The sequence below is a fragment of the Mastigoproctus giganteus genome, chromosome 12, assembly GCF_048544385.1.
Source record: "Mastigoproctus giganteus isolate SK-2022 chromosome 12, ASM4854438v1, whole genome shotgun sequence".
Classification (NCBI taxonomy): Eukaryota; Metazoa; Arthropoda; class Arachnida; order Uropygi; family Thelyphonidae; genus Mastigoproctus; species Mastigoproctus giganteus.
In genome coordinates this window covers 52591808-52606600 of record NC_143586.1, presented here as the reverse complement: position 1 = coordinate 52606600, position 14793 = coordinate 52591808, and the positions used below count along the sequence as shown (strand labels likewise).

Sequence of the window (14793 nt, the reverse complement as noted above, 5' to 3'; positions counted from 1 at the left end):
CCTGTGCTCCTAAGCTTTCTCTGTTCTATGTCTCATTCTTATTCTTGTTCCACTGGTGTTTTTCCTTCTGTTTGGAAATTTTCTCATATCCAGCCAATTCCCAAAAAGGTTGACAGACAGCTTCCTTCCAATTATTGTCCCATTGCATTTACCTCTACTCTTTCTAAAGTAATAGAGAAATCCATCAACTACCAATTCTTAAGCTATCTTGAAACGTTCCTTCTAATCAGTGATTGCCAACATGGATTCTCTTAGTGTCAATCCACTGATGATATATTGGCTTATGTTGCTCCTCTATGGAAACAGAGCCACTGTGCTTGGGTGTGCAGATTGTGTACCACACAAAGCCATGTAACCTGGGAGTGGGTACAATTGTGATATTTAATAGTTTATGCATTTTAAAATTGAAAACAAAAATGATTATTCTCATTTTTGTTTGTACTTTACTATAAACATTACTAAAAAAAGTTACCAGTTCATTATCATCTGAAATTTGTTTTCAGCCATAAATTATAAGAAACAGAACTGATAAACATTCTATAAAAGACATTTTTAAATTTTATTTGTTGTTGTTGTAAACATAGTTGTTATTTTAATTCCAACATGAATTTTGTTATTTGATTATTGATGTTCATTGATCATTTATTAAATATATTAAAATAACTATCTACTATTATTTATTATTCTTCTTTCTTGAGGTGGGGATGCTGATAAGATTTTGCACAAAGGTGCCTCATAGGCACATGGCATTCCTGCTTGGACAAATTCAATGTCACAATGTGGTGAACCTCATGCAGTTGCTCTTGAGCTCCTATCTTATGGCTTGCCAATTGTTTTCTGTTTAAATACTTGCGATGATAAATTTAAGTTGAAAGAGGATGGCTGTTGGATAGATGTGTGTGAAAATTTGCTTTCAGGCAGAATAATTGAGTGTTGTAACTAACTGCCATCTGGTATTGTTGGAAGTGGGTAGTTTGAATAAATTTAAGAAAGAATTAGACAAATTATTAGAGGGAATAGAAAGATGAGGATTTTTTTTTTTTTTTTGTTGCTATGTAAGCTTACTTCCTTGCATTATTTGCCACTACTAATATTGTGTGTTTAATTTCTAAAAGAAATACAAATAATTCTCAGACATTTCATGGTACTTCATTAAATGAATTGTTTTTATTACTGTGTATACATTCATGTGCAAGTAGCCCTTGTGTTGTTAAACATCATATCAGCAACATTCACATGTCCCTTTTTTTTTTTTTTTTGAACTGTGTGTGTGTGTGTGTGTGTGTGTGTGTGTGTGTGTGTGTGTGTGTGTGTGTGTGTGTGTATAAAGTTGAAGCATAACAAGGACAGCAATTTGTTCAGTGAAGGAGTGATACAGGAAGTACCATAAAATGAGAATTATTTTTATCCCTTCAAGAAATTAGATTGCACTCCACACAGGTTAAAGTACTTAGATTTTAGCTATTCCCTAAAAGATGTGTTAACTTATTATTATTTTTTTTTATGGTTACTCAAAATATGAAAGGTTTGCAGTATTAAACATATTAGAACCCATAGAACTATACTCTTATAATGTGTAAGAGTTGAAGGTTGAGAATGCAAAGGTACTGATTTTTGAAGTAAATTGTAATTTTCAGGAAATACATACAAAGGATAGCTGTTCCAAAGAACAGAAGTAGAAGAGATAAATGAAGAAGAATAAAAATTAGTTTGGAGTTGGACTGTGAATAGATGTTGATTGTTTTTTTTTTTTTCAGACTGTTTTGGAAGAGCCACCCTTTGTATATGTATCGTGAAAATTACGATTGACTTCAGAAACATCTTTGTCTTTTGGCGCACTATAGCCCCAGCATCTGCGCCATTAAACCCCCATCACACACACACACACACACACACACACACACACACACACACACACACACACACACACACACACACACACACACACACACACACCCTTTGTCTTCTCAACCATCAACTCTCAATCACAAAAGGTGAGACCAGATGCTAACTCAAAAGAACGTTGCCCAAACAAGTAGAAAAGGCATACTCAGAAACTGAATGTTTGGGTGTGATAGGGAGAAGAGAGATTTTGTAACAGAGGAAATCATTATTAATTTCCCCTGGCTGCCCTCTTTTGGATACAGTCAAAGAATTCAAAGGTTTTAGGGACACCACACTTGATATGGGAATAGTATTCCCCGGTAGGACAGATTTATGATTTATACAGAGTTAGTAGCTGCTGCTTTGAAGAAATGTAATGCTGAAAGTGAAAGAGTGAATTTTTTTTTTTTTTTTTATGCCTAGTAAGCAGTATTTGGGTTATGATTATGGCAAGAAAGATTAGAAGTCAGGATTATTCTGTAAAGATAAGTGATCTTCTCTAGACATCTAAATCTTGTTGAAGATGAGAATGGGAGCAGTTTTTCTGCAAAAAAATAAGATAAGGATTGGTTTTAGAAGGATTGAAATTAATTAATTTTCTTCCCACTAAAAAATTACCTGGAAATCAGAATTTGAGGAACTGATGGTGAATATTCAAAGCAATAGTTGGTTGTGTAGAACAAGAATGCCAAACTGTAAAATAGATTGTAGTGTACTGTCACCAGCAGACCTATGGTTGGAATTTCCAGTCAGTGGGAGAACGTAATTAATATGCAGGAGGAAAAGATTGGGTGAAAGACCAGACCCCTTGGTGAACTGCATCAGTTGAAAAGTTAGGGAAAGGAGAACCATCCCATTTAGTGAGTGGCCAAAGAGAAAATTGGCTCACCAGTTGTAAAATACAGATGGGAGACTTGTCAGTGGAACCTTGTTTAGAAGACCTCTATGCCAAACATGATGAAAAGCCTTATAAATGTCATAATATAAGTTAATAAATTATTAATCAGCTTGAAGGGTTCAAAATAGTAAGAGAGCACTGTTCACTCTTTTTAGCAATTGGCTGGATATGAGCAAATATCCAAGCAGAAGGAAAACCACCAGCAGAATAAGAGAGTGTAAAAACAGTGCCATAAAGGAGTGAGTTAACTCTGCAGCACAAGGTCATTCAGAATGCTTCGTCTCTTTTGTCAGAAAGCTAAGGGAAGCACTGAATGGAATGTATGCAGTATGGTAGGAGGAAATTTACCAAGATCATTGATACAGAGCAACAATAAGATGCTGATAAAGTCAGCTTTATCTTTAGAGGAGGCAATAGAATAGTGCTATCAATTAATAGTCTGCAAGCCACCTATGACTTGCAAAATGCTTCCCATTGGTCTGTGGCTGACCTGGCTTTAGTGTGGAGAGAAAAATTTTCAATTATGTATCAATATGTAAATTAAAGATTTCTACATTTTTATGTACCTACTTTTTATTTGTGTCAAATTTATTTTTCTGGCCCCATCTATGAAAGTATATATTATTTTATTTTATTTTCCTAAGTTAATAATACTTAGGAAAATAAATACCTTTTAATATTTAAATTAAAAAAATACATAATTGTATTAGAGAGAGAGAGTGAGAGAGATGGATGATATCCATCTCAGGACCCTGGGTATGCCAAGCCCATACTCACCAGATGTGAGTCCCTGGGGTGAAATTTTGTTTATTTTTAAACATAAATTGTATAGATAAGAGGTGGTTATAAATAGCTGTTGCTGCACTATGTTTATTTCCTTGTTGTTTCTGATATTTGTTAATGACATTAATGGTAACATTTATTGTTAAAGTTTACTGACACACTATGTATGAAATTGTATATACAGGGTGAGGCAAAAGTTAGAAAGCATATTTATTTGAATATACAGTATACACATAAAATAATTGGCACATAATATAAATCTTAATAAGTAGAAGGTTAACTATCAGTTTAAAGAAAGGTGTTTCTCTCGTTAATGCACATGTTCAAAATTTCCACCACTTAGTTCACATCACAGATTGCAATATTTTCTTAACATTTTGATGGATATTATGATTATCCATTGATTTCAGATTATCATATTACTTTCAAAGTTAATGTTGGAATAATGATAAAAGTAACTGTAAAATCCAGTATGAAGTTCACTTAATAGTGAAACAGTAGTGCTGTGTTCCAATGTGCCGCCAATAAGCAAAATAAAATTTTCTGCCCCAAATATTGAATACTGATAAGCATTAACCAATCAAAAAACAATATCAAACAAAATTTTGGTGCCCTCATGAACTGCCGCCCATAAGCGACGCTTACCTCGCCTACCCACTTGCAGCCGGCCCTGCAGTGAAGACAATTTTTCTAGTAAGAACTTTTTTTTTTTTTTTTTGGTAGTTGTTGGCGCTTCGGCCCAAGGCGGGATTCGAACCCGCGACCTTTGGGTTGCCTGGCAGGCACTTTACCCACCCTGCTAGCCCGGTCGGCACTAGTAAGAACAAAGAGGTAATTGTTTCATTATATAAAGCACTGGTTAGGCTATATATGTAAGCTTGCCCATGTTATAAATAAATATGGGTAAGCAAATATTTGTACAAAAGTGCCATGGTACACAATTTGGAACTAAACTGTATGCTGTGGCACTTTGTTGTGCTTCAGTGCTCCTCGAGTGTTCCATGAGATTAGGAAAAATTTCAAGTTCAAGGACAGTTACCTTTAGGTGTGTCATGAATATATCGCATCTTTTAACTTGTTCCTCTTGATCCAAAGCATTCCTGCTACTTTGAACCAAGTTAATGATCAGCACTAAGCAACACTTTTTTAGGCTTCAGGAATGGAAGCTATGTTTTCATGCAGCAAAATCCAAGGTCTTGCACTTGAGGAATAGCAACTCCAAAATGAATGGTAGTTTGAATTTAAAAAATTAGATGAAGAAAGGGATTTGGAGGTTACAATACGGGTGGCAAGGAAATCCCATGGTGTCCTATCAGTGATTTATTGAACATTGCTTTCAGAGATAGGGAGGTCATAATCCCACTGTACAAGGCAATTATAAGACCACACTTGGGAGTACTGTGGTGTGCAATTATGGTGATTGTCCAAAAATATAAGACATTGAGCTTCTTGAAAGCCTCCAAAGGTGGGCAATGCATCTGCCGAAATTGGCAAATTGTATACAGAGTTTAGTAATTGGACAGCTAGATGGGATGTAAATGAGTTCTATAAGGCTCTAAGAGGGGAAATGAATGATGGTGAAATTTTCATGGTTATAAATGATTATAGAACTATGGGCCATAAATTTAGATTATGCGGTGGGGGGGGAGAGGTTTAGATTAGAGTACACGTTTTCTTGTAGCTAGCAAGTTGCTAATTACTAATAAGTTGCCACCATTGGGTGGTTGAGGCTAACAGTTTGGGGAAATTCAATGGTCAGCTATGATAGGTACCTAAATGAGGTGGGAATCACATAGGTTTATTTATATTTGATTTTATTATTATTTTTATTTTATTTAATTTTTATTATCATTGTAAATTTTTTAAAAGCCTGGAACTTCCTTGTACCATATGGCTAATACTAAATTTTGTTAATAAATTATTTCTGTTTTATACAATGCATGTGAAATGGGTGAAATATTTTTAATATTACTGGTATACTTATAATTAAAGATGTTAACTTGGCAAAATTAATAAACACAGTCTCATAATTACTAAATAAGAACCATTTGTTTAATAATTTAAACAAATTATGAAATGAATGATTATTAATTTATTTATCATCATATTAATTTACTCTTATAGAGAATTTTTGTTTAGCATTGCTGGAATTTAATTTTTTAATTGGAATCTAATGTCATTCTTATATATTTCTGTAAGGGCAAGCAAATGTTTATAATACAAAATATTTGTTTGTCCTTGAATAATATTATTTTAGAATTAATTTTTCTAGTTATACTGTAGTGACTTTCACTATGTTTTGAATTGTATTAGCCAAGAAAGATAATCATTTATTAAATTAATTTATTTTAGTATATTGCTAATGCTGCTCAACAGTGGATAGACAATTTTCTAGATATCTCATATTAGCAATTCAAAATGTCTATGGAAGTTGATCCAGCAGCAAACAGTTTTGATGATTTTCTTCAAACGGGAAGAACTGGCCGTCGAAATGCTGTTCCTGACATTAGAGATAAGAATGCTTCTGTTAGTACAGCATCTCTTCCTGAAAGTATGGAGAAACTTTCTTGCTCAGGTATAACTAATTTTATATAAATCTGTTTTTCAAGGTCCAGGAATAATGAACATTAATTGAGAATGATTTTTAAACTGGGGGTGGGTCTTGAACTTTTTTGTATAGTTACTTCCCAATTTTGTCCTACCATTTCACTTTACTTCCCTCATTGTAGTTCTGAAATATATGGTTAGAAATTGATTTCTGAAAAGACTTTTTTGTTTAAACCCACAATTAGCACATTACAACAAATTTAAAATAAACAGGTGACACAAAGAAAAAAAATGTTGGTGTATCTTGGAATGCCCTCTTGCCTCTGGCCCTTTGCCTCACCTCCCTGGATTTAAAGACTTTGTTTAGACATGGGAAGAGTTGATTAGGTCTGATTTTATGCTACTACTTGTAAGAAATACAAGTGAAAGAAGTAGTTGTAGTACTGAGTTAATGGTAGCCATTTCATTATTTAAGAGCCCACTGCTGAGTAATAAGTGCTACTCTTAAATAAGTATAGTGTATATTTTCAATTAACCATTGTGGCATAAGCAAGCAAGCCATATTTATTTTTCTTTCGTGTGTGGGAAAAACCTGAGTTTGAGTCCAGTCACTGATGGAAGTCATACTCATTTCCTTTCAGGGTTAGTAGGAGTATTTTTATAAATGTCTAGGCTAACCAATTAAACTAGTCTAGAATATACACATAAATACAGACATAAAATACACAAACACGTAAATGCTGTTAAATCCAGCACTTCAAAAACTGGACATTTTCAAACAGGTTGCTCTGCCAGAAGGCCATTTGTTTAAAAGATGATAGCCTGTTTCAGGACTGGTCCCTTATCAGACAGCGGGTAGTCTCTTGTGAACATGGCTGTGGAGTCAGAAGAAAATTTTGCGGCTCCATCTTCGGCTCCTTTAATTTATCAAAATTTTGATTTAGTTTTGAACTGTTGAAGTAAGCAATGATTATGCCCAACTGACAAATGAAAACACTGTTGGAATGATCTTTACATTATAGGCTAAAAGTACACAGTTAATTTGACCTTTAATTTAATGAACAAAAATGAATGAATTCTGAATTGAAAACAACTTATTGCATTATAGGAAAAAAACATCGACTTATATTTGCTATATATAAGAACAAGATTGCCTCAAGCAAGTCCTTTTTCATTGATGCTTTCAAATCTGATTTAATGATTTTTAGAGCTGAAAAATGCTCTACACTGGCTTGAGTAGGGGGCAATGCAAACACCAGTTGTGCAACATCTTGTATGATTTTAGGTTACTTTAATATTGCATCTTTTACTGACATCTGTGATTGATGATCAATTTTTTCAACTTCAGTGAGGGACACATTCATCTAACTTAAATTTAGTCAATGTACTAATAGGAATAACGTGGTATGCCTTTTTCTAATTCCAGTCGATAGCCTTTCGAGCTATGCTGTTTGTTAATAATCTTTTCAAAGTCAGACTCATCTTCAGAATTAGTATTAGATGATCAAGATGGTGGATTGCTTTGTATTTAATCTCCTGGGGCTGGGCATTCTTGAGGATTCCTTATTCTGAGTGCTATATCACACAAAGCTTCCTTTACTTTGCTTTGTAGTCCATCTGTACTTGAGATCAACATAAACACTAGCTAATACACATCATTTCCCAATAAAGATTTTTCCTTAACTTCCATGGATGTAATAGTAGTAGTAGTGGCGGCATATGATGCAAGAAAGCAAGCATATGAACTTATGCAGCATCAGCCAAAAAAAAAAAATACAAAACAATCCCCTCTAAATATTTGTCAAGTTCCTCCTTAAATTTATTTAATCTATCAACTTCCACAATGACAGATGGAAGTTTGTTCCAGAAATTAACCACCCGCTGGCTAAAGGCAAATTTCCGCACATCTATTCTACATCTGTCCTTTTTTCAATTTATGCCCCCTTAGGTTTGTAATCTGAACAAGTGGAAGAATTCAATCAGAATTCGGAGTGCTCAACCCATTCAAGGCCTTATACACCTCAATCAGATCACCTCTCAGGTGCCTAGTCTCCAGCTGCTGCAATTTTCAGAACTTAAGCCTCTCCCGGTAAGAGGATCCCTTCATTCCCCCTCACCAATCTTGTTGCCCTTCTCTGTACACGCTCAAACAAATCTACATCCTTCCTAAAATGAGGCCTCCAGACCTGCATGCAGTACTCAAGGCGTGGCCTGACCATTGCCTTATACAGAGGGACAATCACCTCCTTTTCCCTGCTAACAGAATTCCTGTATATCATTGACAACACCCCCATGACCTGCCCAGGCAGCTTGTCTGCATTGCTCAGAAAACTTCATATCTGACTGCACAATTACTCCCAGGTCTTTTTCATTTTCTACCTCCTTAAGTGTAGTACCACACAGTTGGTATGTTTCTCCGGGGTTAATTTTCTAGATCCTGTTGCAGTAACACACTGCCATTACTGTCATTAACAACTCTGCCAACCTTTGTATCATCTGCAAACTTCGATACTAAGCCTGATATACCTTCATCAATATCATTGATAAATATACAAAACAACAGTGGACCCAACACCGAACCCTGTGGGACTCCACTAATAACATTAGTCCATGAAAAGCAGCACCCATTGATTACCACCCTCTGTCTTCTCCCACTCAACCATCCTTTTATCCATTGTAGCAACTTATCCTTAATACCATTCTGTTCCAATTTGTACAGTAGTCTTCCATGCGCAACAATGTCAAAAGCTTTTCTGAAATCCAAGTATATGATATCAAAATTATTTTTTGCATCCAGTTCCTTTGTAACCACATCATAATAACCAATCAAATTTGTTAGACAAGACTTTCCCTTAACAAACCCATGCTGTGTCTGAATTATTGCTGCAGTCTTGTCTAGATGATCCTGCAATGCATCTTTAACCAGTGACTCCATTATTTTACCCGAAACAGAAGTTAAACTAACTGGTCTGTAATTACTCGTGTCACCCTTCAATCCCCCTTTGTGAATTGGGGATACATTTGCACATCTCCAGTCCGTGGGAAACTCCCCTGAGTCCAAGGATGCTCTCATAATTATGGCTAAGGACTTGCTTAGTTCCTTTGCCGCCTCCTTTAATATAACTGGATAGATCCCATCCACCCCATGTGGCTTTCTTATGTTTAACTTCAACAATTTCTCCTCCACTTTGTTCTCAGTTATTACAAAATAATTAAGCACCCTGTTACAATTTGATAACCTTGTGGCATTTTCAAACCTTAATTCCTCATGTGTGAATGTAGATGCAAAATACTCATTCAGTTTGTTTGCTATCTGAGCAGGATCATCAACAGTCGAACCATCGATATCAAGTGAACCAACCAGATTCATCCCCTTCCTTTAGAGTTTATATAAGTAAAGAAATCCTTGCTGTTTTTCTTAGCATCCCTTGCCAAAGATTTCTTGTAATCTGCCTTTGCCTGCCTAACCTCCTTTGTGACTTGATTACAGACTAGCTTATATATATCATAGGCTTCAGTGTTGCCTGATAATTTATATGCATCCCATGCATTTTTCTTCTCTGCCATGAGTCTCATTAGTTCATTTGACAACCATTTAGGCCTAAACCTTGAACAATATTTCTTAATGGGTATGAAACGTTTAGTAGCTTCCACTATTAATTCTTTGAACGCTTCCCACTTAGAATTTGCTGTCATGAAGGTGTCATGACATTAGAATGTCATGGCGCCTTCAACTATGGAACCATATGTCTTGGAGAGGCAGTAGATCAGAGGCTTCCATTCGTTTAGGAACTGACCAGGAGTCAAGTCTTCACCTTGAATTTTCTTTGTAGTAGTATGTGGTTGGTAAAGCAAGTTTTTAAGTTTCTGCACCTGGTCCCACAGTACTTGTCAATAAGGATATGTATGTATAAGGATATGTGGACATGTATTATGTCTTATGTAAGGCAGCCCCTAAACTAACGTTTAGGGGCTGCCTTGCATAAGACAGAGTTGTCTCTGACTGTTTAGGTACTAAGAAGCAGTGATCACCAGGAAGGCTGCTTCCTAGTACCCGTCCACGCCACGAGTTTCAGTTCCTGTAAGCGGCCCATCATCATATATGTGCTACCCCACCTAGTAACTTGATCCAAAATTGCTAATTTTCCAGCATGCTGTTTAATTATTGCTTCTATTTTTGGCTTTCTAGCAGCTAGTACAACCTGTCTCACCTTACTTACAAGAGCAATTGCATGTTTATTTCCTAAGCTATCACGAATTGCCAGTTGTAAAGTATGAACACCACAATGCATGTGCTGGATTCTCGAGAGGCTTGAAATTTCATCCATGATGTCACTTAAATCCAGTTCTGCTTCTACGTCATCATCAGGTTCTAATTCTGGAATCTCACCACTTGATTCATCTCTTTTACTTTCATCATCTGTTATTGAATCACCTCTCTCTCTTGGTCTTTATTTAACTTCTCAGTAGTACTTGACATGTTGAAGGCATCAATCACAATGTACAATACATGTTCTTTTCTTATTTCAAACTCTTGCAGAACGCCTTTCACTAGTTGATAAAAGTGCCCGCTTGTATGTTGGGCATATGTTGAAACACTGATTTTATTGGTCAAAGTTTTACTAATTTTTGCTCTACAAGTCAAAATCTAGCCATCAATGTTATTCACTTGGCATGTGCAAATATATTATATATCATCTTCAGTAACCGTAAAGTATTCAAATACATCAGACTTTGTTCTAGATCCTTTGTTCATTGTAGAGGGCTTCTACACATTTGACATTTCTGAAAAAATAAAATCTGCATTATTCGAAAACCACTCACTGGTTTAGACATTAAAAAAAAATAATAAATAAAAAATAATAAAAAAGAACAGGGAAATGAAACTACACCATAAAGCATATAACATATGTGCCAACCTCATGATTATGACTGACCCTGACCAAGTTAGTTGGAGCCAAGGAGCCAGTTTTTTTTTTTACTGGCTCCGGCTCCATAGAAACCTCTGGCTCTGACCCTGACTTCACAGCCCTGCTTGTAAAGAAATCAAGTAAAGCAGGGTACTATTTTAATGCATGTATTTAAATAGTACCCCCACTTCTTTACTTGATTAATGCAGTAGACCTACACTACCTAACAGTAGGGGTTTTATTATCACGTAACAAAAGTTACAATTGCAGGTGGAAGTTTTTTTTCTGTACACCCCTTGGCTGCTTTTGTTTAGATTCGATACATTTATTCACCTCTTGGCATAAAATACCAATACCTGTTGTCTGTTGATGGAACAAGCTAGTTCTGAAACAGGTCACAACAGTGCCTCTGAGTTTTAATGAATAATAGATTTACCTAGTGGATGATGTTATTTTGATTAAAAATGATATTAGTTACTTTTGGTCAACATGGATAACATACTTATTTCTAAGAGCCTAAGCCCAAGATTTGTCACTGTCACAGGATGGACAAGCCTGTTTCCCCGGAAGTAAAAACAGAAAAATGAATGCAGTGTGAGCATTATTTCTGAAACTAGTTGTAAAGAAGTTGTTCATCATGAGCTGCTGCTGTGCAGTATGTGAAATCTATTTTCAAAGTTATAATTTAGCTAAAGCTATCTGTTTTAGCAGAGTTGTCACTTGAGACCACCTGCTGTCTGATGAGGAAACAAGCTGTCATAGTGGTATCTCATCATTTTAAACAAAAGATCGATTAACCATTTGGCAAGGTTTATTTGAAAGAGTGCAATAACAATGGTAAATTTGTTGCTCTGAGGATTTACATAATTGCATCATATGTACAGTTTGAATCCTGGCTGCAAAAACAGGAAAGGACAAGTCTTGCAATCATGTTATTCCTCTGAGGCCATATAGCTTTAGTTGTATTATAACTTTTGAATTTCTCTCTTTTAGTACTGTCTCTTATTCATTAAAATTAATAATTTAGTACAAAGTACTCTTGCAAATTACAGCTATATGACTGTTCATACAGTGCATATGTGAACTGGTGACCATTTTCTCATCGCTTGAGAACAAAGTGATAGAAAATGCACAATGTTGGGTACAGCTGGGAAAATGTATGCTTGATTAAATTCTTCTATAAACAGTGGCCACTGTCATCCGTAAACATTTTAACTGAGAAAATGCACAATGTTGGGTACAGCTGGGAAAATGTATGCTTGATTAAATTCTTCTATAAACAGTGGCCACTGTCATCCATAAACATTTTAACTGCTACTGCTATCTTTTAGTAATTATAAAGTGAACAATTAATTCATACAGTTAATTGTTTGATTTAATTCAAATTAATGAATTAATTCAAACAGTTAATTCAGTTGTTAGTGCTCAGTATTCATTGAAATGTGCTTCTCCAAAACTGCTGAATCACTATTCCTCTCAAAAATCAAGGAAATTTTAAAGTCTCTTTTAAAATTTTAAACCTCAATCCCTGAGGGTGCCAGATTTTTAAAAGTTTACTTTATATGTATACATAGAGTATTGTTTGTAAAATAATAAGAGAAGTTTACCTCGATATAATACGTAGAACACTTCACTTCTGTATGATACTCTCAGTAATTAAAACGAAAAAATCGAAAATCTTACATAACACTAAAAAATAATTAAAAATCAATTGAACACAATTTAAAAATAATTAAAAATCAAATGAACACAATTAAGAATTTAAATAGATTAATTAAATGAAGTTTAACAAGAAATAATCGTTTTGCATTTTTTTCGTTTAATTAATCAATTTAAATTTATTTGTGTTCATTTGATTTTTAATTATTTTTAAATTGTGTTCAATTGATTTTTAATTATTTTTTACTGTTATGTAAGATTTTAGATTTTTTCATTTTAATTCCTGGAGAGTATCATATGGAAGTGTTCTACGTATTATATTGAAGTAAACTTCTCATATTATTTTACAAATATTGATATTAATGTAGAACGTATTGAGCTTACAGCTCTGGTTCATACTATCAAATAGAGTATTGTTACATTGGAGCTGCTCTGGGCATCAGTGTTATGCTGGGCCGGGCTTTAATAATCAGAATAACCCAAAATGCGTTGTGCCTAAATTCCGGGAATGGTTTGGATGTTACTGAACCTTAATTAAAGATGTCCCAGAAAGGGCCAATGAACTTATGCGATTGTCTAGTGGTTCTTTATGATAGGACAATGATCTCGGTGCCCTAAAGATCTATTCAGCATTGTGGTAAATAGAACTTGCAGCTTGGATCATCATTGTGTTTTTCACTCCAAGACCCTATCTATTATAGTCAGATCATAGAGTGCTGCAATAATAGTTCCTTTACTATAAAACTTGTGCTAAGGGTAACATGTAGCAAGAGAACTGGTAAGAGGCAAGGATACTTAAACAAAACATAATTTATTTGTTATTACGTTCACCAAGATATACATATAATACACACACACACACACACACACACACACACACACACACACACACACACACACACACACACACACACACACACAGAATGTCTTTTTCTCACACTAACATAAATAGAAATGATATTTTATGTCTCTAGCAGGTGATATGGGTTTAGTGAAATGTTTATGATCTTTTTGTGGTCCTCCTATACTATCTTGCCCATATTCTAGTTTATGATCCTCCTCTCACAAGAGTATACAGGTATATGTATATACAGGTACTGTAGTAAACGTCTTGTGTAATCACACAAACCTAATAGATTAACTAGACAAGTTAAACTCTAATTTGTAAGGTAATGTATCATGACGTGTTACAACAATAAATGTACTAATGAGGAGGGATGCTTATGTGCTAAATAAAAGAGGGTAAAAGTAAGTAAAACTTACTAATATAATAAATGATTTGGTCCAACTGTATCTGGAATGGTTACTGTATCACTCTCATCCTACTACGTTCTACTGGAAACTTCAGCTAGGAAGTCTTTGGGCAATGGAGTTTCTGGGTAACACGATTTCGTCTTCTTCACTCTGAGGAGTAGGGTTTTGACATGGGGATGATTCTCTGCTTCAATAAACCAAGACAAGGAGTGGCAATCTTGTCAGGAGAAACGGGGTTTCTCTAAGATTTTGGGCCAGTCTTCTGGAATCTTTTCTCCACTCTTTGAAGCTCTCTACTCAAACTCTTCGAACTACACTGACTTTCTGCTTTTTTCTTATCCCCTAACTCTTAACTCTGGTCTAAAAACTCTGAATTCTCTTAACTGTCCTGTCCTTTGTTTCACCTGAGTATATATAGGTCCCCCCCCCCCACTTTTACACTTTTCATGCTTCCATTGGTCCAGAGCTCCCTTTAGTGGGGAAACTAAATTTCCAGGGCTGATATCTGGGGACCAAAGAACAGCAAAAAAAAAGGAGTTACACCAATGTGAAAATGAAACATATTTTGTTTGGGGTGAGAGTTCCTGAACTCAGAAATCTAATTCCTGCAAAAGGAACTGCCTGACACAATCTACTCCACAGTTATTAGATTCAGGATTAAAGCAGTTATTAGATTAAAGTCTGAAAACAGACTTTAAGGGGTAACCCTTAAAGTCTGTTTTCAATTGTCATAACTTTTTATCCAATAAAGATAATCAAGTACCTCTTTGTTATCTGCACTTTCCATCTCCCATAATGGTCAGAAACTGATCAAGTAACAGCCTCCTGTTGTGCTGTGACCCCACTAATAAAGGTGGG

The 14793-nt window shown here is 35.1% G+C and overlaps 1 protein-coding gene across 1 annotated transcript in view; it reads left to right on the top strand.

Moving 5' to 3' along the window:
• Positions 1 to 5983: 5983 nt before the first annotated feature.
• Positions 5984 to 14793, top strand: part of LOC150077060 (cAMP-dependent protein kinase inhibitor gamma-like) — a 34602-nt gene continuing 25792 nt past the window's right edge. Inside the window, exon 1 of the mRNA XM_090385777.1 lies at positions 5984 to 6140. Within this exon, the coding sequence (XP_090241903.1) occupies positions 5984 to 6140 (157 nt within the window). The remainder of the gene's footprint in view (positions 6141 to 14793) is intronic.